This window comes from Protomyctophum bolini, assembly GCF_963924005.1.
Source record: "Protomyctophum bolini genome assembly, chromosome: 10".
In the NCBI taxonomy this organism is placed as follows: domain Eukaryota; kingdom Metazoa; phylum Chordata; class Actinopteri; order Myctophiformes; family Myctophidae; genus Protomyctophum; species Protomyctophum bolini.
Genome location: NC_137871.1, coordinates 29,871,824 through 29,899,196, shown reverse-complemented (window position 1 = coordinate 29,899,196; position 27,373 = coordinate 29,871,824). Strand labels below are relative to the sequence as shown.

Sequence of the window (27,373 nt, the reverse complement as noted above, 5' to 3'; positions counted from 1 at the left end):
TGGTGCACGTTCGCAAGACAGAGAGACTTGACTCCCGGCACATTCACAGATCTACTGAACTTGGATCAGGCTGCCGTCGCTCTGACAGGAGAAGGGGGAAAAAAACAAAAACACACATATCCGTGGGAGAGCTAAGATAAAGACGCGCGTTCAGTCTAGGAGCGGCGCTGTCACACTGATATACAAATACGCATTTAGAAATACATAGACACAGCCAGGGAGCGACCACACGGCACATTCACATACATTTACAGGGACACACATACTCACTCCTGCACTCTCACACACATACATACACAGGGGAGCAAATAGAGTCTCTCTCCTTCTCTCTTTCTTGCTCGCTCAGCTGCTCTCTCTCTCTCTCTCTCTCTCTCTCTCTCTCTCTCTCTCTCTCTCTGTCTCTGTCTCTCCCCTCCCTCCCTCCCATCCACACACACACACACACACCACTACAGTATATCAGCGAGTGACTAGCGGAGAGCCAGAGGGGAGTGCAGAAATGAATGTGAAGATTCTGACGCTGGTGATTGTGCTCTTGGTGTCTCTGCTGTGTTCTGCCAGTGCTGGTGAGTACAGGAGCAGCCAGCCTTATAGCTGGTAGCCTCCACCACGCTTTCTCATTTTCCCTCTTATTAGCCCTGGGCTCGTATACAGGCAGCTGTAGTTGATCAGTTACCCAGCATGGTTAGCCTTGTGTGGGCTCTAAAAGACAGGAATATCAGCACCTGGCTGTGTACAGTACTGCACTGCAGTGGTTACACCGTCTGCTATTGTATTGCTGGGGGTTTTATGTTGGGGGAGTTAAAAGGTGGCTTTATTGCTTCAGAATCAGATATAGATGGGTTTTTTTCTGCTTCCAAGCTTGCAGATTGATGCAAGCAGAGGCTGTGACTTTGGGATGAAATATTTAAGAGGCTTTTATTGATGGGCATCGCTCAGTCTGCGTGGAGTGGAGTGCTGCCACCAGAGCTGTTGGGTGACTGTGTTGTGACTGTTATGAAATGTAGATATTGCACAGCACATGTTCTGTAAAAGGCGGAGTAGCAGATCGAGTGATGCTGATTAAATCACAACCCTGCACTGTATATTGTGACTCCAAGTGACATGATTATTAATACATCATTGTGCAGGCAAGTTATGGATGTATACTGTAGTATGATATGTGTGGTGGCAATCATGAGCACTGCGTTGAGTGAGAGGAACACAGATCCCAGATGCACGGATGGTCTCTTGAGGTAGCCTACTCAACATCTTGACTCCTTGTCACGGTAAATTTCCGTTTAAGTGCTGCTGCATCTCCAGAAGCCATTGCACCGATGCTGGGATATCTATTGTAATGTGCTCATAAAAATGATAACTTGTCACGATTACACAGGGCGCTGGGCGTTGTGCTCGCGGCGATAAATGGGCTTTGAGAAATGTGGCTTGGTGGGGTCAGCTTCGTTACAGCGGTGGTCAGTCTGCAGATGTGATGCAGGTAGCATTGTGGTGAGAAAAAACAACAGTTAGGCTTGTGCAAACGTCTAGACCTCTCTCTGGATCATCACCTACCTATGAACTATACAGCTGCCTGACGCACACACACACACACACACACACACACACACACACACACACACACACACGCCGTTAATGTGAGTGCGTTTCACCGCACATGCGTGCACGGCACACATGCAATAATATGGCTACATCTGCTGTTAAGGTGATCTATATGCGACATGTTTTTTGATATGCAGTGTGTGCACTAAATGGTTTTACTACTTAAGTCCTAGTTTGTACTTTGACTATTTTCTTCAAAAAAGACGAGGAAAAAAATAAAATAAAGCAAATGACATTTTTGTCAAATGTATGCCTATAATGACATGCCCAAAATATAGGGATGGCAGGGTTATCATTAAGATGCTGTGTGGAGTATAATGTATGGACAGCTGTGTGTGTACTGTACAATATGATGTGTATATAGATGTAACGAAGGCTGTAGGATTTTGAAGACAATCAGTGGACTGTGTGTGTGTGTGTGTGTGTGTGTGTGTGAGTGTGAGTGACTGTGTTGGGGGGGGGGGGGTCTATTAGAGTCTGTGCAGACTATAAGGTTGTGAGATGCTGTCCACTGTGCATATCGATCTCCGCACACAGCACTCCCAGTTCCCATGCTCCCCCGGCACGCTTTTTATTACGGTGACATGCTATTTTGGTCACGGGGCTCTCGGCACATGTAGCAAAACGGGAAGCAATTATCTTGCATTACGGTCAGTGTCGTTTTTCACACCGTTGCGTGTGGCGGAGCGTGTTCCACGCCTGAACGCCTCCCCCCCCCCCCCCCACACCCACACCCCCACCCCCCACCCCACTACACCACAGACAGAGAGAAAACAAGGCTGCTGTGGCTGATGAGAGCTTAATCCTGCTCAACATTGTTCAGGTCATGCTGCTTATGTGCTTCCCTCGTTCCCTGGCTGCTAGTGTAGTATCAGAGCTTCATTGACAGAGAGACAGAGAGAGAGAGAGAGAGAGAGTCACACACAGAGGGATGGAGGGAGGCAGGGAAAGAGAGAGATAGGGAGAGATGCAAGCATGTTGCAGTGATGCTGGGTGTGGGGAGGGATGCTATGCCTCCTGTGTGTGTCTGCGTAGCCCGAGTCTCTGCTCTACAGTCGCGGGAAGGTGTCGGAAGAGGCTCTGCATGTAGGCAGTGGGTGTGAAAGCCTTTCATCTCGAGACAAACGCTTTTCCAGTTCAGCTGGCTTTTTCCTCTCAGGCAACTGTCTGCGTGTCTATATGGTGTATGGGAGGAAGATACCGTACAGTATGTATGCATGCATGTGTGTGTGCGTACATGAAGCAATGTATTCCCAAAGCAATCAACATAGATAAAACTGACGTGTGTGTGTGTGTGTGTGTGTGTGTGTGTGTGTGTGTGTGTGTGTGTAACTTGTAGCATGGGGGAGGGCTCCTAGTGCAACAGGCAATAAGACATTCAATCCAATCAAATTCCAATCAATCAATCCAATTCCAACAATCTTTCAGCAGTGATACTCTGAGGGAACCGTGGCCTTGTCAGTGTAACATTAGCATCCTTGAGCAGTGCACCTCAATCACCCATCTTCAGAAACCACTCTGCCTTTTCTGAGCGGCCCACAGCTTTAGACATGTGGTGTTCATAATTCACCCCGACGCCGATCACTCTTCCCTCTCGTGTAACCCTTAAGGCTGGTATGTAAACAATCCTCATTCTGGTGACACGCTGGCCTCGCAGGTCCTTCAGCGGCTCAGAAATATCAAAAACAGTGTTTCTCTCAACCATGGAAACACCCCTGCCAAAACTCACCTAGGGAGATGCAGGACAAAAACAACAGGCTGGCTCACATGATCCGGCGCACGCGCAAAAACTCACCCGCGTAGATGCGCATCCACATGCACGTTTGCTCTCATGCATAGTCGCACGCACACACGCGCACACACACACACACACACACGTGCACACACACACACAATTTCTGAGATGGAATCGCAGCTGCCTAGCTGTTGTATGTGTGTGTACAATATGTACAGTAAGAGGGGGCAAAGGCTCTGATCATGAACATTATCGGTGAGACAAATCGTTGCCTTACAAAGGGGTGGTTTTATGAGACTCTGTCAGCAACGCTATTATTCTGTATTAAACTTTGATGTAGTGTAGGGGCTGCTGGGCCCGTCGGCACAGGCATACACACAGTATAACCAGCCTCACTCACAGACTCAGCCAAGCATTTGGGGTCTGGTTAATGCGAAAGAGACGGAAGGAAGCTGCAACAAAACACGTTGCAAAGCAACGCGTTGGGCTTTCCGATGCATTGTGATCTTGTAGATCTACTAGATTTTCACAGAATGTTAATCTATTTATGCAGAATCTTTATGCCTATGGGACACTATGGTTCGACACTATGGTTCATGTTGTTCAGGCACCTTCATGGCACACAATGCTGTCTATACTGTATCATCATGAGCATTCACGGAGCTAACTATGGACCTGTAAGGGTAGTGTGCAAAAAAATAATCCAGATTTTTTTTAATGTTTTGATAAAAAAAAACATCACCAAAACTAAACTAACAGAGAGCAGGAAACTTTAAATCAAAACCCAGGTTTCTCTGCACTGGTGCACGTATAATATAAAAGAGGTGCTTGTGTCCAACGACATGATTATGGGGGGTGTGGAGAGAACAAAAACAGGTAAACTTTTCCAGATGTCCTGAAATAACATAATAACAGTGGGCAAACAGTGGTGTGGAAGGGGGTTGCAGTGGAGCGGTTATTGCAGGATTACGGAGAATCTTTCAGTTCGTTTTGAACTGCTAGGGCTTTTATGCCAGCTGGGTTTCGCCACACACACACGGACACACACACACACACACACACACACAGTCAATGGTTGAGATCTATTTTATGAGTAACCTGGATTTCCACTTCGCGCAGTATTGCTATAGAATAGAGCCAACCAGCTTCAGATGAAGACAGCATGGCTTTTCTGTTGCAAACAGGCCAGCTGCAAACATGGACACACACACACACACACACAAATCACTGCACACCCCCATTCCAGCGGCAGTGGTGTTTGTGTGTGCGCAGCTGCACACACACACACACACACACACACACACACACACACACACACACACACAGTGGCTGCATGGTTTTGAGTGCAGCTGTTGCAACTACGCTGGCTGATGTTTAGCTCACATACATTTTGTGTACATGTGTTGTGTGTAGAGACTGTGTACTGTATATATGCCGGAAACTGCTAGCGTCATCCTTTCTGACTGACTGTATGCCCCGCTGTAGTTCCGATTCATAGCATGAGGCCCAGTGTACTTCTATGGGGAGATTTTAACCAGGCTTTTTTGGGATAAGCCACTTCACATCTGTATAACATCCCAACACACTGGGCTTCATAAATATGGTCCACAATTGCCTTGCGGAAGGGTGGGAGTTGGGGAAGAGATTTAGGAAAAAATCATAACTCATTTGGTAGGGATAGCCTATACCTTTTGTGCTAACGCTCGATCCCCGGAGGGTTCCGCTAGTGAACACTTTGGCATATGTGACTGCTGGCCCGCTGTAATGCAATTCAGAACCCTTTGAATGAATAAATCAACTCACTTAACACATTCAGAACGGGAACCCCTTTTGGTGTTTCAAGCATTATGTTATAGTTTAGCTATTGAAAAATAGCAGATCTACAAGCTCACGAGCTTGTGGGTCTGCTTTTTTTTTTTTATCGTGAAAGAGCGAACATTTTTAACTAAATCTTTGTTTCTGGGGGGTCTCTGGAACCACATATTTTGAGATGGGGGTCAGTGGCCAAATACAGAAAATTCTGGAGGTTCTCGACATGAAAAAGGTTGAGCACCACTGACAGAAACAGGTTTTTTTTAGAAATTTAGAAAAATTCAGAAGCCTTTTTTGTAATCGACCTCAGTCCAAAATGGGTTAAGACTTTCCCTCGAGACCATAAGCAGCAGTGATGGGGGGGGGGGGGAAAGGCAGAGGGAGTAAAAGACATGCAGAGGGACAGAAAAAGAAGAGGAGGAGGACAGGAAGCAGGGTTATCTGGAAGCTTAGAGTTTGTGTAAGCTTGCGTTTGTAGAGGCACTCGTCTGACTTTTATAAGATCTCACAGCTGTTGGTCTGGGCCAAGCTTTTCAAATTCCACATGTGGGAAAATTAGAGGAAATTACACATGCTGGTAGCAAAAGGAAGGAGAGGTCCATTCTGCGAAATCGGATTTAGCCTGCATTCTATTATTCCAGCACGCGAGTCTGACCACGTCAATGCACCATCAGAGAGGGCATAACCCAAAAGTTCAAGTACAGTGGGGGGGGGGGGGGGTTGCGTTAGCCACCCTGCTTGTTAACCAGGCCTTTTGTAAGTACCAGACCCCATCCTCAGGCCCAGTCTACACCCGACAACTTAATCAGAGCCAGATATATTCAAAAGCCATTATTCTCCACCAGGGTCCAATAACAAAGTGATTTATGACTCCCTGTTTGAACATTAAGTGTTACATTTATAGTGGTGGCCCAAAAGATCAGATTCCTGATCAAGATCTGAATGGACCTTTTTATTAACAGCATGCCAGACTGCATAATAAGTATTCTGTGCTTTCAGAATAAACTACTCTCATGACCAACTTTGAATGGTAAAATATGTATTATTTTATATTAACTTCAAGGTTCGAGACAATATATTTTATTATTATTCACGTTGTTCTGTGGCAGATATTCAATGAGCAGAAGTGCATTGATGAAACAAGAACAATATTATCATCAAATAAGAGTTTGACTTGACCATTATGGTCAAACGTCTAATGCCATCATGGTTCGGTTATAAATGTCATATTCTGGATTAGATTGCAGCACAGCTGGCCCTTGTTAGAATGCTCTGAGGACTTCATTGTGAGCTGTGAAGATGGGATCACGGATTGGAGACTTAACAGAGTTTGGGAACACCGACCGAAACTCTGAGCCTTAGGCCACAGGATATCCGTGCCTCCCAGGCACACATAGACATCAAAGGGGGCTTCATATCCTGCCCTTCTACCTGTCTATAAAACAAATGCCCTTTCTAGACTACGAATGCATTATTTACTATGGTGAAAGAAATGCAAATGCCACTCCTTTCCATGCCATTGCCGGAAGGCAGCAATCAGGAGAATAGCTTTTTTTCTCCGAAGTCTCCTGAACTTGAACAGCATTTTGCATTGAACATATTTGTTTAGAAATCCATGTTGTTACATAGCATCTCCACTAGCTAAAAGAGTACTGGGTTTGCGCCCCGAAAATAGCTGATCTACAAGCTCTCAACATGCGACGCGTTGTGAGCTTGTAGATCTGCTATTTTTCAGGATGTCAGCCCCTGCCTCTCTAACACTCTCTGCACGCCCCTGGTGCCTCCCCTACATCTCCTATTCTCAAAGACTTTTAAGCCGTGGAGCACCTTATGTTCTCTGAAGCTGCCGTGCACGTTCTTATCCTTAATGAAATGAAACAAACGAAAATGAAAAACACTGGATCTCTTCTTCCATCACACACCCAAGTGAGTCCCCTCTGTGACAAACACAGAGATCTTTCATTTATGAAATCATACATAATTCATGACAAGAGTAAGTTGCAATCTTCTCTGCCTTTGATCACCAATGATATTTTCCCTGGGAGACCATTTCACGCATGTGAGCGTACGCTCAAACAGCGGTCAATCATAATCTACTACGACTCTGCCTTTTGAGTGATGGCGGAGATCTCTCCACACCCCGTTTCCTGGCGGTTCTTTGGGGTCCAGGAAGGAGCCCCTCGCTGCGTCCCTATGTCTTGTGTGCCGTTGAGGAGAGGCTTGTCTGCTCTGCGCTCAGGGCCCCTGACCACGAACAGATGTTTATGAAAGTGGAAGAGGGGAAAACAATATATGGAATTCATAAACATGTATCCACATCAGGCAAACAGTTTATCCAAGCAGTTGATGAAAACCTCCTGGACCCCACAGGACTTGTAAACTCCCGTGCTTCAACCTACCTGCGGTGGTATACAGCTGTACCTGGCAATGAAATGGATGTATGCATTTTATAGCATCACTTTTATACGTGGCCAGATTGCCTGTAAGGGATCGTGGCAGTATATAACATTATTTTATCCAAAAAAACTCTACCTTCTGCCCTACAGATGTTTTATGTTAGATCAACTCAAAGAATTTATGTGTGTATGTGTATGTATAATATACACACACACACACACACACACACACACACACACACACACACATACACACACACACACACACACACACACACACACACACACACTCCAAAGATGCTTGTGCAGCTTCATTGCTTTTTTATTGCAATTAGTGCAATAAAACAAGCAACGAAGCAAACTTAATTCTTCTCCACGAGCATCTTTGGAGTGTGCCGGTCCATTCCTTCTCTAAGGGAAGTTCTCTTTGGTCTGTATGTAATACCTTGCCTACCAGCACCTCCCCCACCTGGATGTGCACGAAAGATATATATATATATATATATATATATATATTATATATATTGCTCTGGGGCTATCACTACAGGGGCAGGTGCTGGTCCCCTTACGAACTGAGAGCTGCAGTAAACGCTACACAGTGACAATTCTCTTTCAATCTCTCTCTGCCGACTGCCATGTCTCAACTTGGAGAAGGCATGCAAGGTTCACAGTGTGGTGTGGAGGGATGACACAAGGCAGGGCTGTACTTCACATCTGATTAGTGTGCCCATGGAAACGGGTGGTTGCAGGATACCTTTGCCCTTGACATGTTATCTCCGGAGATTAAGGTAACGGTTGGTAGCCTTACCGACCGACCTGCCTGCCACACACGCGCGGTCTTAGTTCACTGCTGTTAACTGGAACACCCATGGGTCCGCATCGCCAGCAACTGCACAGTGCCTTTCCCACAATCCTCTTGGGCATAACGAGGGGCTTAGAATCTCACTAGCAGTCTTTGTGTGACTCTGTAGTTTTCTGGTCTCGCGATGTGTAATAGGCTCCCAACCTACAGTAACCTCCTAGCCACAGTTTGACCCTTTTCACTGGAGTGGTTTGTGAATAAACCAACAGGCAGTGAAGTAGTGAAGGGATTCATTAGCTGGCTCTGTGCTGTTGTTGCTGCATGGTGCTGTTGCTGCTGCTGCCAGCCCTTTGAACTCGCAGTGCTCTGATCATAGTAGAACAGACCTTATCCCACCTCATCATTACACACACTCACTCACTAATTCAGAAGCATGTATCGTTCTGAACTTCAGTTGTGAGTGACTCAAGGAGACATCAAGGGGATGTCTCTCTCTCTCTCTCTCTCTCTACAGAGGACAGCAGTGGGCAGAACCATTAGTTTTTAATAGTTCTGATTGCCTTGACTGGTGCAAGCTTTCTTTCTGTGCAGGGTTTTACAAAGAGGTTAATTTTCAAAGCTGGGGCTTAGCGGCGGCAACTTTTCATGCACTTATAGGTTTCCTCTGCAGAGTTGGCCCGGACAAAGCCGGCCTTCAGTTTAGCCACAAGCCTTGCATTATCACAGCCACAACAATGCTGCATATCAATCAGGGCCCAAAAAGCAAGGAAACAAACTGTTCACAATCACAACAAACCTCCTGAGAGGAACACATTGAGGGGCACACACACACACACACACACACACACACACACACACACACACACACACACACACACACACACACACACACACACACACACACACACACACACACACACACACACACACACACACACACACACACACACACACACACACACACACACACACACACACACACACACACACCTACAGAGACACAGTTGGCAGGCTGATCACCGATTCAGAGCTTGTGCACTGAAATTTGTAAACCGGGAACCTGGTCCATTCTAACTGACAATGTCATTCTTTTTGCTCCTGACTGAGCGCCTTTCACGGTGGCTGCCATGGTAACGTGGTCTGCGAGTCGGCAAGCAATTGGTACCAGTTTCTGCCAAGGCCCAGAATTGGTGGCGAGCATGCGATAAGCAGCTTTCCAAAGGGAGTGCAATTCTGACGGCTTGGGTTCTGAAACGGTAGCTCTAGAAACCATTCCATACAGTATGTGAAGCAGGGCAGCAAGGGATGTCAATGGGAGGCTAAAAACGCAGCTAGCAAATCCCTGGTACCATGATTCCGCCAAGGCAGCCGAGGCTTATGCGAGGCTAAGTGTTAGCCACCACGATTATGTGTCATGTCTCATTTCTGCCTAAATAGACCTTATCCCCTTATGTGCTTATGCAGTATAAGGAAGCATGCCCTGGCCATCGCATGTCTCTGCAGGGTGTGTGGGTTAGGGTGTCTGTTGCAATAGCACGCCAGCACGGAGGGAATCGCTGGTTGGAGCTACACTCCTGGGGCTTTTAGTGAATGAGAGGAGGAGGCACATGATGGACGCAGCAGGCTAGCTACCCCCGACGTCACGGTAATAACCATGGATACACTCACCGGGGTGTTTCTCACCAGTGTATTTATTCTTACCCTCTCCCTACAAGCACAAATATTGTTTTTGAGTGGTGCAACCACTCCTATAGACAGCTATGTGTGTGGCTGGGTCCCTGGATCTGTCCCCGTGTCCCTGGCTGTGTCCGAGCACGAAAATAGCGTTATAGCGTTTGTTCACCACCAAGTGTCACTGTTGCACAGCCTAACACACAGACAGACAACAAGCTCACAATGCGTTGTGATTGTGACCATATACTGTTAAGTAGATCGGCTATTTTCTAAATACACACACACACACACACACACACACACACACACACACACACACAGTATATATACATGGCTCAGATATGTACACAAATTTGAAAAAAGTGGTTAAATTAACACTGGGAATCCTGTCTTTGTGTGTACATGTACTAGAAACCTTGTTCTTTCATCAGGTACACTACTGTATGTTGTGGCAGAATGTTGTGCGGCAATAACAAGGCAATGAAGGCATGTTTCACCAAGACAAAATGTGAAAAGAGGCCACATTGTACTTTTAGCTGTAATTGGGTCTCTGCCTCAGTGATATAGATATATATATATATATATATATATATATATATATATTTACCAGACTCAGACTGAATAGATAGAGCTCATTATCACTTTGTCACAAGAGGTAGTTTAACTATAAGGCAGGATCAATTATAAATGTGATGCCCCTTGAAGAAGTGGCATCACATTGTGGACACACAGGGCTATAGCTCTCCTCTCCACGGCTGCAAAGTCCTCTATAGTTCCAGGCCAGTGGCTCCATTTCCATTCTGTGACAGCTGTTTGTTTTAGTCCACTGTAGAGACTGGGCTGAGGAGTGCCTGAGTACAGAATGAATGGCGTCATGGTGGAGGGAACCCATTTAGGCCTGACCTCGAAATTAAAAATAATTCTTCTAAATCCTCCAGTATTCTGAAATAAATATTTTCACGATTTTTCAAAAATAGCAGACCTACAAGCTCGTAGCGCGCTTGTTTAAAACACCAAAAGGGGTTCCCGCCCAAAATGGGTTAACCACTTTCTACCTGTTGTCCCTATTTTGGGCATGTCACTATAGGCAACATGTCACTATAGGCAACATGTCACTATAGGCAACATGTCACTATAGGCAGGCAACATTGTGCAGAGAATAGCACGCTTGTGAACTTGTATATATATTTTTACATGTTATTTTTACTGTTTGCTGTACAAAGTATATATTGTAGGGCTTGGTAAATTATAGGGCTCGGTTAAAGATGGAGAAATACAGCAGAGAAATATAAATGACTTGCAAATGCTCAGCCAACCGTGAAAGTGGATCAATGAGATTTTAAATATATATTTAAAATCAGTGAAACTGGAAGTGATGAGCAAGGCCAGTAAACAAACTAAATCGAATCTAACAAGACGGTGTGCCAATTCGCTGTACGTGACACGCAGAAAATTAAACGCAGCAGGGGCCATTCAGTGTTGGCGCCCATGCTTGACTGCACATGTTGATGTTGTATCAATTCATAACGGCTCCTCTCACTTGTTGCTATACAACATTATCTAGTGATTGGGACAAACACCAGATCCTGTCTCTACAAGGTGTACTGCAGACATGTGCTGTGCTCCAATTGCCGTCCTTCAAAGTAAACCAACATTTGAATTATAAGGAAAGCTCTTCTAGCCCATTTGCCAATACAGTTCTGTACCGCACAGGCCACATCTGTGCCAGTCCTGTGATATACAGGCTGCTCAGGCCAAGGGGTGAGGGCAACTGATGAAGTTGGCATCACCCCAAAGGACATTCCTTTCTCTTCCCTGACATGACAGATAAGTAGTGTGAGATGTAAAACTCCCCAGGCCTGCGTGATGAGCTACTGGGGAATCAACAGCGATAGGCTGTCAGTAGTGTTCTTTCGGGCTGGGCCTAGATAAGAGCGAGTGAGCGAGAGAGAGACAGGCCATTGAAAAAGTCAACATAATAGATGGCACCTTAGGACGGTGCTGAAGCTGGAGCAGGGGAATTAGGTAGTAGCTGAGCAGCTATTCATCATGAGTCTGGAGACTAGCCAGTTTGTGACACTGTGGACTACCCTCTCTCCCACAGCCCTCCCTCCCTCCCGCACTCTCTTTTTGTGAGGAGGCAGCAGACAAGCAGGCAGTAGTAGTGGCAATAACCAGGCATTCCAGAAATTCCCCCTTTATTAAAGTTTAATTAGGGAATTACTAGATGGGGAAATGCTGGGATTTTGGTGAATGAAGGAAAAGCCAAGGTTATCACAAGTGGTGATAAGGTGGCTGGTAAGGTTTTTTACACTGTTCTTTTTTTTAAACATAGACATAAACGGGGAATCCCACATGGGAAAGATCAAATGGGATGGTGCACACAGATTCAATTTCACTGCAATAAGACAGCAGAGATATCTTTGTTTGTGGAGATGAAATATGCATTAGCTGGTGTTAACCCTACCATGGTAACAATCATAAGGTCTCATCCAGCTGTAATGGCTGCTGCCACATTCAATCTATCTAGCATTCAGTATTTGATAGCTTACAGTTTAGATGCAGGAGCTGGTTGCTATACGACACTTCCGTCTATCATAGCGTGATGCTTTCCTCCGCCGTCTTATCGCTGGCACCTACACTGTGGATTATTTTTAGTAGCTTTCATTACACTATCCCTTAGCCAGATGGATGGATTGAGTTTAGCTGGGAGATGTTCTCTCCACAAACCCTGGTGGTTTTGAGTAGACACTGACAGCTTGCCATGGCAGGAGACATCTAAATTGTCTCATTATGGTCCTGGGTTATGACAGTCTCCCTCTGAGCCACCCATAGAGGAGCAGCACATCAGCTGTGTTCAGTACAGGCGCTGCAATTACTGTATACCATCTTCGCTTATGTGTGTGTGTGTGTGTGTGTGTGTGTGTGTGTGTGTGTGTGTGTGTGTGTTTCCGTGTGTGTGAGAGAGTGTGAGAGAGAGAGAGAACATCTGAGTGCATTTTTGTGCAGCGGCTGTTAAAACAGCCTGTCAATCAAACATGCCGTGGTTGGGGGGGTTGATGGACATGGTTATTGGTATCCTTCTAGTGTGGCAAGGACTAAAGCCATCTTTCCTTGTTAAGGTGTTTCAGGGGCCAAACCAAAATGCCCCTACCCCACAACACAGAGCCCCTGTCAGGCAAAGCTGCTCAAACGCGTATGTTTTTTTGTTTATGGTAAACCCCTGAGATTAGAAAGCAATGAGCTGAACGCCTTCAGAATATGTAAAGTTACCTCGTTCATTCTGTATCTAGTACAATAACAAGGGGGTAATATGCAGATTAGCGCGCCTCTGGGTAAAGAAGGGCTTTAGATGCAGAAATATGCAACAGAGACTTTCCCTATTGCACATGAATTAGCCCACTGTTCTTCCACAAATGTAGCATGAAATAAGCGTGTGGAAGAAGATTAGTGTAGAAATGGAACTTGAGAATGTCTGGCCTTTCGGGGGAAATACTCGACAGGCTGTCTATAGGTTAAATTAATCAGTCAATTCTCCATTGTTAAATAAACCTGAAATACAAATGTATTGTGTTTCATTTAAAGATGTTCTTTGAAAATGTATATATTGAACTTTTATTGACTTGTGCTACGAACACATGCTGTACAGTTTGTTTTCCCTCATTGACTTGAACATATTGAATTCTGCACTGGAGGAAAGCAGTCATTACAGAGTCCTGTAGTGGATACTGTGCAGTACGAATTGCTAACAAATACAATACATGCAACAGCCTCCAATTATCTCTACAACAAATTCCTTAAAAAATTTTTGGAAGAGATCTTTGGGTACTAGGAAAGCAAGTACCGGTATGCCTATAGACACTCTTCCATGAAGCTGGCCATTTAAGAGTATCAACGGAGCCAAGAATCATCATGGTTTTGACAGATGTTCAATTGCGGTCCTGAGCACCCATGCTCCTTTTTCCCCACCTCTGAGGGTTATCTTAACGAGGGTGCCTACCCACAAGCTGCAAAACCCACGGAAGGTCATTCTCTAGAGAATTCTAGAAATGGTGCCAGTGGGGAGGGGGGGGTCTAGGAATGTCATGACCCATTGTGAGTGATGTCAGTCTGCTTCTTTTTTTTTGCCTAAAGAGAATTGTTATTTACTTTTGAAGAGCTGAGTTAATTTGGCTCTGATGCAATCCTTTTTGTCGGGAGTGCAAAGGGAATCTTTGTTACTTATACAGTAGAACATAATATTGTGTTAGAACAGGCAGGGAAGGCAGGCAGACAGTAATGACAAATTCAGATGCTTTGAGCATTTTGAATGATGGATGTCTACGTAAATTCTATAAGCTCGAAATCTATTTCTACTGGTCAGACTAATTTGAATACATTTAAAGTAATAGCTAGAATTACTTTAGTAGCCTCTCAGTTCGCTGAATATTCTACCATAAGATAGTTAATCTTTTTGACATGCCCCAAGGAAAAACAAAGCTATGCTTTTACTGAAATTTCATAGGAGTAAGGCAATGGACTTAAAGTGTGAAAGATCACCCACGTTAAATATCCCATTACATATAAAGATATGCCACAACCCCCCCCAAACATACACCCTCCGCCAAAAAAAGAAACCCCTGATCTCCCGGAGGTCTTTTTGATTGCATTAAGGTTGAAAGGTTACGGAGACAAGACGTGGATCAAACCATTTGGAACAGAGGGGCTTTAAAGGATCAAGCCACACTTATTGAGAGCTGACTGAGAACATCTGGGATCGCTCTTTAACACGTGCACACACACACACACACACACACACACACACACACACACACACACACAAACACCTCACATCCTGTGAGAGAGTAGCACTACGATTCAGCTCGTCTCATATCTTGGTTCAAGGGTGCTATAGGATGCATCTCTTCATGGTCTGTCGGTGTAATGGTGTGTGTGTGTGTGTGTGTGTGTGTGTGTGTGTGTGTGTGTGTGCGTGTGCGTGTGCATGCGTGTGTGTGAGAGAGAGAGAGAGATAGAAAAAGAGTGTGTGTATCATTTGTAAACTTGACAAAGTGTGACGGAGACATGAGACACAAGGCTTTTTAACTGGCTATATAGCTAGATCTGCAGTGCTTTGGTTTCACCGCACTGATTTGATGAACTTAACTACGATGCTGGGTGGCCTGGGTGGTACAACTCTCTCACTCATCTATACATGTCTCTTATATTTCCTCATCCATTATACCCCCGTGAACGCTTTCTCCCTGTACACTATGATATTACTACAGAGAGATTGACAGAGATGGCTCGCATTTAAAATGTAACACTATTTTTAGTCCGAGAGACTAAACCTCCTCAAATGGCCGTCCGTGGCTCAAATGCTGCATAAATAGTGGGCCCTGGTAATGGTATCAAAATGGTTGAAAACCACCGGTTTATGAGATTAGGTTGTGAAATGGCAATCAGAGTGGCGCATGGATCTTGGGGTTCTAATGGTCATCTGTGTTTGTTCTCCAGGTCCCATGGCCTCCACGGAGCACGGCAGAGCGCTGGAAGAGGCGGCTACGGTACGGAAGGTGGTCCAGCAGAACACCGGCAGAGGTGGTCAGTCTCACAGACCAGCCGGTTGGAAGAGGAGACGCCCACGGCCCCGTCTTTCCCACAAGGGGCCCATGCCATTCTAGAACAAGGTGAGTTTTACTATACCTCCAGCGTGGGCAGAAGCTTGTTGTAAAATTACGGAACAAACAAAACAGTTGCTGAACAGATGCTAACAACAAAGAAGCTCTCATACAGTAATAAGACAATGGCGACAAGTTGTTCTTCACTTGAATCTGGTATTGCTGATTTTATTTAAATATTATTCTAAACAGCATGTGTTTCAAATACTGTTTTTGAGGCCAAACTACAAAGTCCACAGAATGTCTTGTTTATTCACTCAACGTACATCGCACCAGAGGCGGATTAAGCTATACAATATGACCAACACGTCAGTGGACACCGTTTCTAATGAGTCTTTTTGTCAGTGAATGGAAATCCCAATGCTACAGCTGCAAAGACATTCTAGACAATACTGTGTGCTCGTGGAGGTTTATTATAGATGGCCGTTTCCTGTCTCAGAATGACAATTCCCCCGTCCCACTCACACTTGTGCAGAACCTGACTGTCCTGCACAGAGCCCTGACCTTAACCTCATCATAACCACTTTCTGAAAATATCAAATGTAAGCCAGACCTAAAAAAAAAAAATAAAAAAAAAGTGTCTGACCTCACTAATGCTCTTATGACTGAATGGAAGCAAATTGCAACAGCAGTGTTCCAACTAGTGAAAATCCGTCCAAGAATAGTTGAGATTGTTATAGTACCAAAGGGGGAGAGGGTGGGCAACTCCATAATAATGCTTGTGATTTACTTCCATTTAGCCACAATACCGAATCCGATTACTAGAAAGGTCACCGCCGGTGCAGGGCAAGTCTCAGCCAGGAGGCATGCCCTACCTCCCTCCCGTCTGTCGAGAGCATGTGATGACAATGTTTTGGGGTTGTGCGTGTGTTGTGTACAGTATGGAAACGCACAGCGTGGGGCAATGTGGAGTAGGGCTACGCCCAAAAAGATGCTACCTGTAACTGTTAATTCCTTGTGTCAAGATAATTCACCAATAAGACCAACAAGTATATGACTAAAAGATTCTGTGAACAAATGTCTCTCTGAAAAAGGAGAAAGATCGAAATAAACTATTCATTCAAATATCTGTTTTACATGCATGGATTATCAACCACGGTGCAAAGTTTGCCATTGTATTGTTGCACACCTGCAGCCGGAGTAAATTAGGAACAAGAGCATTGTAATAGGCTGGAGTAGATCCCATATTCAAGATATTCTCAGCTTGCATCCGATTGGCTATTTTCTGTGCATGGCCTAGCGGGACGCATGTCCCATAGCCTAGAGGGAAAACTGCACTGCAATTATTAATTCACAAAAGTGACATAGATGTCGTTGACCGATTTGAGAAATATTCCAGAATGAGTTTCTCGGCCTGCTGTCAGTGTGCACAACAATACATTATATGATGCAGTTTGGCTTAGTAGTTCAGCGTCTTGCTCAAGGACACTTCAACACTATCTCTGGGGGAGCCCGGGATCAAACTGGGAACCCCACGGTTCCCATCCGGCTGCTCTACCTGCCCCCTCTACCCCAGGGCCACGGCCGCCCCTACGTGACTGTGTGCACATGCAGCATGTGACTGTGTGCACATGCAGCATGTGACTGTGTGCACATGCAGTAAAGACCATTATGTACACAGTGTACTACTGTACCATGCACTCTGTAACTACTGTATGTGTGACATACTGTACAAATCAGAATCCAAATGTACAAACTGCTCAGATATCAGAATATAAAATCATGGACATGGGCCCAAACTCAAAACAGGAGGATGCACAACAGAAGTGCACAGCACATGAGCAAAACAGGAGAAATGCATGACACACGAACACAACAATTAAAACAAATATTTGTGGACTGTGGGCGGGTGGTTGAATCCACAGTGGCAGTTTGAAAAAATCCCTTCCTAAATCCACCACTGTCTCCAACACGAAGTCATGTCTGCACGACAAAACAGGACAATTTGGGGCTGAAGCTCACTCAGTGGTACCCACAGTGTCCCACAAATTCCACATACTGCATTATAACTGTTTTTGTCCTATATTCAGCTATTAGTGTAGATTTTCATCTTACACAAACATTAAATTCCCATTGACAATGGAGAATGTACGTCATATGTGGACGAGCAAATCGACATGTTAAGCCATGATGATGTACGATGATAAGAGCGCCCCTCACTTCACATGCGTAGGCTACGGGTGTGATTTTTCTTTTAAACTCTCATATGCTAGAAAATCTATTTACATTTTAATTTACTGTAAAGCCAGAGTCTAGGCCAGTTCATGCCCCATTTCAGTTTTTACAGTATAGTAGAATATAGTAAATACTCAAGCTCAACTTGTATACTATATACATCATAGACTGCTGTAAATCTTGAGAGTGATATGATGAGGCAATAAGTGTCATGTTTCATATCGCTAAGAAAATTAGAATCCAAGAGGCCTCAAATCCTCTCTTGGCAGAGTCACTCAGAAAGGTTTGGACCGCAAGTGGAAAGTTCAAACCGTTAGAGGAAGACTGGGAAATCTGTTAATGACCATCATAGACGCCGTTTCAACTCGACCTCCCACACAAGGATGTTATTGTTGGCCCAGAAAAAACTATCGCCGTCTTAACAGATTATTGGACTTATGCCGGCTTGCATATCTTCATATTGCTCCAGTGGCTACTGGCTAATAGCTATTTTTCATGCGGTGTAATTTAATATATTTCCTTTTAAAGGGAGACGGTTGTACTAGAAACCTTAGCGTTAAGTCAACTGAACAGGAATAAGCCTTTTCTTTCGATCTGATGAAGTCAATTAAAACCTCTACCAAAGATAATGCTTTGCAGGGTTGAGTTTCTCAGCTCTGCCGCCAATGTGATTCTTTCCCATGAAAGGATATTTGACTTACAGTCCAGAAAAGCAAAGCCCATCTTTGTGTGCATTTAGCGATGAAAAAAACCCTTGTATTTATCAACCTTTTTTTTTTACACTGTCTGCAACACAAACATGTAATTTAATTAAGTACATTACCCCTGGCGTGTATTCTGGGCATGTTGTTATAGGGGAACGTTTTCAAGAATAGCTTAAGTCTACACTATATGCCAACGCATCATAAACCAGTGTTGCACAGCAAAAATAGCAGATCTACAGGCTCACGACACAATGCATTGTGAGCTTGTAGATCGGCTATTTTCATTGTATGACGGTGACAGGCATAAGCGGCAAACACCAAGCAGTTTTCACTGGTAACACAGCGAGTGAAACAATGGCATTCTATCCAGATATGAACTCAAAAGTGTAGACTATGTACATGTTAGATTATATGCTTGTGGCCACAGCACGGCTCTGTCCATGAACTGAGAAGCACAGGGCTGATTTTGACAGCAAATGTTGATTTACCTAGTTTTAATCAGTCTTTTGAATGAAATTTAATTTAGTTTGTCATATTTTAGTCATCTGAAATGTTTAGGTTTGGTCTAGTTTAGTCGACTAAATATAAGATTTTAGTTGACTAAATCTACAGTTGATTTAGTCAACTAAAATGTATTTTGGCGGTGCCTTGATGGAGTCGTAATGGCAAATTTTAGACTTGGTTGCATGCTGAAAATAGCCGATCTACAAGCTTGTAGATATTTTCTACAACACCCGATTGCAGCCAAACAGAGAATTACTTGTTTTTTTTTAGTTCTACTGGATTTCTTCTCCACTAGTCCCTCCCTAACATTTTAGTCTAGTTTTTATTTGTTGACAACATTGTCAATATATTTAGTCTCAGTTTTAGTCATCATAGGTTAGTTTTTATTTAGTTTTTGTTCGATTTTCGTCAGTGAAAAAAAGGTCATCGACAAACATTTTTCGTCCTGGTTTCCAGCAAAACAGGAGCCATTCATGTCTTTCCCAGATCGCGTGAGAGACAGAGGAACTAGACACTAGGGCACAATATCCCTGCAGGAGGTGCCAACCATACAATGCCAGCCTGCCAAGGGCAGCCATAAATTAACCCCGTAGTGGGAGAGCGCTGTGTGAGCAGACACAATCATGTCATTCCCTTAAAGACTAATTTATACTCTGTGGTATGACAGTGTCACTTGCCCAAAGGAACAGATTTTCAAGCTAACGACGCGTTGCGACACTGTCGCACAATGGAGTATAAATTAAGGCACGGATAATCATTTTTTAACAGGAAGGCAAATGAAAGTCATAGAATTGTCATTCTCTAAAGAAGTTGTTTTTACAATCTATAGTCAATTTACGGATTGGAGAATTGTTGTTGCGTATTTTCTTACAATTTGGAAGGGTCAGAATACTTTTAATTGACTCCTACTTCCCATACTAAACTTCAGAGGTAGTGGAAGAAAGCTGAAAACAAAGACTCACTAAAGGTCATTCCATAGAAGGAGGGCCACATCATTATACACTTTGCCATTAAAGGTGTTTAATTAGTTTTAAATGTAAAAGCTCTATATTTGATAGTAAACATTGCTATAGTGTGTGTGTGTGTGTGTGTGTGTGTGTGTGTGTGTGTGTGTGTGTGTGTGTGTGTGTGTGTGTGTGTGTGTGTGTGTGTGTGTGTGTGTGTGTGTGTGTGTGTGAACTAGTAAACTAAATAGGTGTCTCCCCATCTCTCCAGTTCTTCAGTAAATCAGCTTAAATGTTAATGTTTCAGTTATGTTTTGTCTGCTAATATTTTTGTTTCGTCACTTCCAATGTCATTTCTATATCCCTTATGGTGTACAAGTTCTCTCTCCTGGTTGGATAAAATTGGTGTGTATTTTCTATTTACTAAAGAGCTGGAGAGACAAAGAGACCCCTGTTAGTGCACAGCAGTGATTGCCATCAGATTATAGAACTATTTTAACAGAAAAATACAACTTTAATAAACAGTATAGACTTACAGAATTACAGTAGAACTCAGAGTCACACACTGTGAGCGGGTTCAACTTCCAAATAACAGGTCTTTGCTCTGCCAGTGAAATGTGTGCATTCTCTCCATGTATTCAATACTTGCTTTCAGAGGCAGAATGTTGACACACAATTGAGGGATGCTTCAGGAAGTTGTGAAGCTCTATAAAAGAGAACGGCTCAGTGACTCACAATGCCGTCCTCACCAACACCACTCCAGTCACAACAAACTGACGATTTCACTTGTTGTTTGCTTCCCATTCCAGCCCCTCTCATGCCTTTAAAGTTCACAGTTCACCTCATTCAAGGATCCCTCTTTCCCGATCCCACAGTCATGCCAATTTTCTCAACCTGACCGGCATGCCAGTCAAGCCTTTCGTTTGCACTGCCCGAGATAGAATGGCCGTTCACAAAGAAGAAATAGGCACTCACTGAGATCAGATCCAAAAATCAAAAAAGCTGAGCATCTCTCTGGTGCTCAACTTAGTGTATTATTATACAAAACGTGCAAATGAGAATTCAGTCCAGCTGGGCTTATGATCTGACATATCTCTGGTCCAGCTGACAAGGCTACTTGTTCACGTCTCCTGCTCTCCTCATGTTCTACCGATGATGTGATGAAAAACCCTTGGACACAGATGGAGTAGCACATTGTTCCACTCACAGGAATTACCTAAGATCAAAGCTATACATTGAGTGGAGAATGAGAATTCTGCGAGACAGACTGTATGCAGACATGTCATTATTAGCCTAGTCTTAATTATGGCCCTGCGTAAATAGAGATTACTGAAACATAGACTTGACAGTGTCCATCCACCAGCCACTATGCGTTCCTGCGTCTACTCTTATCACCCCATTTCAGTGTCATAGGCAGCTCATCTATTATTCCCCGACACCTAAAGGCAAATGGCGGAATGACTTTGACTTTTCTTCATTACACATTCCAGATGTGAGTCCTAAAAGAGAAGATGGTATCCATCATTCTCTTCAGCCCAGCTAAATGAGCTATTACAAGTCTTGGATCAAAACCATGCAGCAGACAATCCAAAAAGACAGCAGGGAATTACTGGTTTAAAGCCACAAGCAATTTCTGAAAGGTCCTTGAGACCCCCAGTGTGAGAAAGCTTGGACAAATAGTTTCCCATCTAAACATACTGTAGGTCTGGCACACAGTACCTTCCATTCAAAGAAGAGTCATGAGTACATCCAAAATCTAGAATAAGTATTAAGAACGCCAGGTGCTGGATCCGTGAAATGATGAAAGAATATCTGCATAATGGAATTCAAGTTGTTCAGTACTAGCAATATTTAGACCAAACTGGTCTTCTTCAGTCAAATACCCACACAAAGGGGGACCTCCTTTCAACTCCACCATGTACTCTAAGACCTTACATCAAGTGGCCTGTATGTCATCCTGTACAGAAGATAAACAATATACAAACAAAAACTGCAAGAGAGATTAGATATGAATCAGTTTTTGGCATTACATGACCACACAAATATGTCTAAAGGGAAGAGTGGTTTCTTATCAATGAATGAACTCTGTTGTCATGCAACAAAGCTTGCTGTGCCAAATGCACTAGCCATCTGAAATCTTCGTAACTTATCAAGACAGGGCAAGATAAAAGGATAGGAAAGATAAAATATTGTTCCTGTTAACAAGAACTGATCTAGGCCCCTGGGCTTAGCATAACATAGGATTACTGTTACATATGCAATTGTTTTCCTAACTCCTGCCAGTGCATTTCTATCAAAGCCAAGAGAACTTGCAGGTTACATACTGGCATTACTGTTTATTCACTGCTTTTCAGTCTAGCTTTGTTCCAAGTACGAGATAAGCCCCGCAGTTGAAATCCTGAGGGAAACCTCGGTGGAGAGGAAATTGAATTGTCTCCACTCTCTGTATGACTCATAACATGTTTGGGGAGAAAATGGAGGCCTGATGGGACTTTTCTGTGTTTTTTGTTTGTTTTGCAGGCACTGCTCTGAGCGCCCTCCCCCAGGTTCTGATTTCTATGCTCTTCCTTTGCCTTGGGGGACCTTGCAACGAAGGGCCTTCGCTTGCCCAGCAGTCTGAAGAGTGATGTCCATAGCACCTGCTGGTTCTTCAAGCAACTCTGTCCACAAAAAAAAATCAGGACAAGCCGCTCACCCTCAGCTCTAAGAAGAATTGGGGGCAGGGAAGGGGGGTGGGGGGTACTGAGTCCGAGCTACCAGATTCTATTTCTCTGTCTCTCTCACTCCCTTGCTCTCTATCGCTGTCTTCTCCCAAGTGTTTTTTTCCCCCCTCTATCGTTAGCTTTCTAGAGCCCTGTCATGGCCATCTCCCTGAGTGTCTCATACACTTTGCATGACATGTGGTGGAGAGGGAGCCCGGTCCAAACAAGCCGTCTTAGTCTTAAAGCGTCTGTCACTTCTCTGTGGTGTGGTTATTCCTATCTCTCAGATCTAAGGTGATCACAGCCGCTAACTCCATTGCCGTGTAGCTGCTTCTGGCTTTACTTAGTGGGAGAGGGTGCTGGTTGTGAGGATGGGCAGTTCACAGTCTCAAACAGGTTGAATGCATCAACTAATATTCACATCACTTGTGATACATGTATCATGTCTGTTGAAAAAAAATCTAGTCCAAGGTTTCCCTTTCCAAAAGAACATAATGCTAAATCATTGCATCTTTTTACAACAACATGACCGCCATACAGCTAAATAACCATTATTATTGGTGCTTTATATTTCCTTACTGCAGTACATTTCACTTGTGAAGAAAAAGAAAATACTGAAAAAGAGGCCAAACAACACAAACAATTGTCTAAAACAATCTGCTTTAAACTACAGATTAAATCCTTCATTTAGAACAATCTTTAATCCAAAGCTTTTTGGTATTACTGGACTCCTTAACACCTTGGGGTTTAGAGATCTGCTCAAGGGTCACACAGCAACATTGTCCCACCTGGGATGAGTCCTTTGACCCCAAATCCCAATCCCTGGCCTCCCTCGCCACATTGCTGCCCTGCGCAGCTGCTCTACACGACTGTTAACAGGCAGGGGTGGCCTGCTCCAAGGACAGGCCGCCTTGCCTTTTAATGAAGTGCCAAATAATAACCTACTCCACAATGCTGCCAGGAACGAAAGAACGCAAGGAAGGGAGAAATGAGAAACACATTACCTCTTGTTTGAAGTCTCGATACACTGACACATTATGCATTATATTATACAGTACATTTCTAGAAGAGAAATAAAAAAAGAAAAAAAGAATAGTCCCACAAAAGACAGTGGTAGCAAGGAGGACAGTTAAATTAGACCAAAAACAATTTAAAGCGGACATCCGTCAGCTCAGTAAATATGCCACCATTTTCAGCCTACCACTAGTGCTCTAGTTGTCTTACTGTTAGCATAAGGCTGGTTTGACCCTTTGACTGAGATCTTTGATTGACGGAATGCAATGCCTTTCCATCATACTGGAATATATTAATGTTTATGTTTTGTCTATTCTAAGTTTTACTAGTTTGTTCCTTTTTTTTCTCAGGGTGCTGTGATAGAAGCCTGTACCAGAGCAGTCTATTTTGTGCATTTATTTACCAATAAATACACACATACAGGACATTTATAGCTTATATGAGCATATTTTCATATAATGTATCTTTATTCTCCCTCTATGTATACACCATTATAGCCATGTATTCAGATTCAGTCATCATCTATCCCTCTGTTGGGTACAGTTGCCTTTTTAGCATGCCCTTCCACAGCACAGGTGGTCGTGGCTTTGATCATTACACTCATTAAATCCCATGCTTAATCTTTCTCAGATGGATCTCCCCAAGGCTGGCTGGGGCCACTTACGGTCTGAGCTCATTGTCAAATTGGCTTAGATTGAAACCACACCCTTCCTCCTTCCCAATTCCCAAACCCCTGTTGATTTCTATGATCAATACAACAATTTAACAGGTTATGACTGTGACCGGTAGCACAGCCACCATCAAACATCCAGTTTGGTATTAGGTGTGCAGATCCATGTCCAAAATGTGGCTTCGGTAGGTCTTGGCCATATCACATGCATATATTATAATAAAAAGCAGACTTCTCTGGCCCAGCACGAGAAGCATTAAAGAGAGCATCTAAAATCACAGTGGTAATCCACCCAGCCAAGCTCACCTCGATTAAAAATGTATTAAATCCTAGGGCACTGTGAAGAGTGATAATTTCAGTTCCACCATTATTATTTCATACCCTCTCAGACAGAGATGTAGATTTCATTAATGCTCCTTGGGAATGAGACAGCTTTGCTTTGGGTGTCTCATGTATTATTGGGGAACACAGTAGAAGGATATGAACAAGGGGATGGAAGTTCTAAGCACAGCAGAGTGTGTGGATGACAAGGGGTTCAAATCAATCTCTCTCCCCATCTCAGAAGTTATTAGGGAGTCAAGCAACGTCTGTATCCGCACTGTTCTTCATGAATGTATCCATACCATCTGCACCAGCCATGCTGCCCTTGCAGAGACCAGAGCAAAACCATTGTTTATGTAAAGCACATTTGGAATCTCCATCTCCTACTCCGCGTCCTTATAACCGCCACCCATCCTGGGTGACAGTTATCTGTTGGATCCAACAAACAAAGCCAAATATCCCACGATCCAAAGCCTCCAGTATCAATTATCCCCATCATTAAACGTGACTTTGCTCCAAGACTTCTCTGTATGGGTTTGCAAGGCTGCACTTTTGCAATTCCATTATGCTGCTGGAGAAATAAACCCTGAAAACAAGATTCTCTTGGTATGAAATGGTTTTCCAGTGTATTGTGACAATTGATTTTCTTCTTTGTTTTTGTTTTTTTGTCTGATTCTTGTCTAGCTGGTTGTCCAAAGCTTACTTTTTTTAATACAGTTGTGGAAAGCTGTATCTTTTGTGGATGTAACGAAATAGAGAAGTAGTTCTGCAGCACAATAATGTGGTGGACACGTGAAAGCTTTCTTCTTGTCTTAGACGATAGCCCACAGCCCTCCCCTGCACATCAGGTTAATGGGCCTTGTGGTGTGGCAGGACAAGCGCGTCCAGGCTCAAACTGAAATGGTAAACCAATACATTATGCTCTGGGAGCAAAACCATTTTCCTTAATGGTCTTTTCCAGCAAGGCTTACACAAGAGAAACGATTCCTCCCCTCTCATTGTTTCCTCTCCTCTCTGTGACCATCACAAGGCCTGAGTAATGTTCCTATGCACTTGTTCGCATGTTTTTTCTGGTTAGGCTGTGTTTGTTCTGAGAACTTACCCTTTTTACGTTTAGCCCTTTTTGTTTTGTCCAAATGCATTTGGCTGTGAGTGTGTAAGGAGATGAAATGAGCGCAGGGGGGGGGACGGACGGACGGACGGACGGACGGACGGACGTGTGTAACTGGTGGATATGAGAATAAGCTGGTTGCTGTTTAGTTTGCAATAGGACAGGAGGCTATTAAATATTAGTGTAGCAGTTGGTCGCCACTACACACTTGCTATAGACCGTACCCTCACAAAGAACCATTCAAAACCACCAGATTCTACATTTTTTATACTGCTGTCATACATATTCTCTCAGTTCTCTACCAGATAACAGTTCCTTGAAAATGAAAAATGAACCAAACATTTCACCCATCCAGGAAATGGAGTTAGCATGCAACACATTCCACGGTTTACCTTGTGCATCTCTAACCTATCATTACTGTATCACATTGGCCTTCGGAGTGGGCGTGTGCGTGGATTGGCTGATATTCAATCCAGTGCATTCACACATTTCTACTGGCCCGGCAATCCAAAGGATATAACTAGATTTGATCTCCCGCGGGAAATGTGTACATGAACTGTCATTATCTTGCAGCCTCAAAATGAGACTTCCTATACCCAGAATAGAACGAGGCCCCTCCTCCATCGATTGTGACACATTCTACCGATCTACATAACCACTGTGTCCAACACCAGTTACCGTTCAGAACAGATGGGAGTCTGTAGGCTTTCCGCCTGATTTGTATCCCGTCGTACGGCAGTGTAACGTGTACAGCCCGATCTACAAGCTGCGCGCAACGTGTCGTGGAGCTTGCAGATCGTCCACTTTCCGTACGACGGGAGTATAAAGCGTTACACGCCATTGCAACAGTGTTACTAGGTCAGATACCGTTTAAAAAGACAATGTATTATTCCTGATCTTCTTTAATTCTGTTTAAGGTGTGTGCTCATATTACTCACCAGGCCAAATGTACAGTCCCCTGTCTCTGTTTTGATGTTGATCTGGGCAAAAATAAATGAAATAAATAAATGAATAAATAAATGAATAAATAAATAAATAAATAAATAATGTGTATCAGAAATGGTTGAAATACTGTGTACATATTTGAACTTTTGGTTTCTAATTTATAAAAAATAAGCTTTAGCTCTTGGAGTACTTATTTTATTTTTTTTCCTTTCATGCGTAGCTTTGTGTTTTTATTTTCTATTTCTGTAAAGTGTGTAAATATATCTTTATGATAATAAGTAATATTAAAAATCTTATTTTAAGAAACCACTGTGTCGTGCCCTTTTTTTTAATGAGGAATTGAAATGGAAATAAGCATCATAGTCATAACTGGTATATTAGAATAGAAATGGAAATTTGACCTTCAATGATAATTTGGAAGTGGTATTTGTTCTGCACATTCCTTATTGTGGAATCATTCACACCAAGTTTAGCTCCGTTTGGAACCTCTATATGTACGCTGCTACGCTTTAGCTCCGAGATGAGGTTCTGAGAAAAGCTATCCCTGCGCTGGTAGAGAAATGGAGTCTAGCTGGGTAGAGCCCGTCCACAAGTAGTGGAATTTA

General features: G+C 43.6%; 1 protein-coding gene across 1 annotated transcript; it reads left to right on the top strand.

The window, feature by feature from the left end:
* apln (apelin) lies at positions 1 to 27,068 on the top strand. Its single transcript, XM_080774620.1, has 3 exons — positions 1 to 566; positions 15,515 to 15,687; positions 22,526 to 27,068. Exons 1-2 carry the CDS (start codon positions 500 to 502, stop codon positions 15,679 to 15,681), a joined length of 234 nt encoding a protein of 77 aa, XP_080630746.1. The 5' UTR covers positions 1 to 499; the 3' UTR covers positions 15,682 to 15,687; positions 22,526 to 27,068.
* Positions 27,069 to 27,373: the final 305 nt, after the last annotated feature.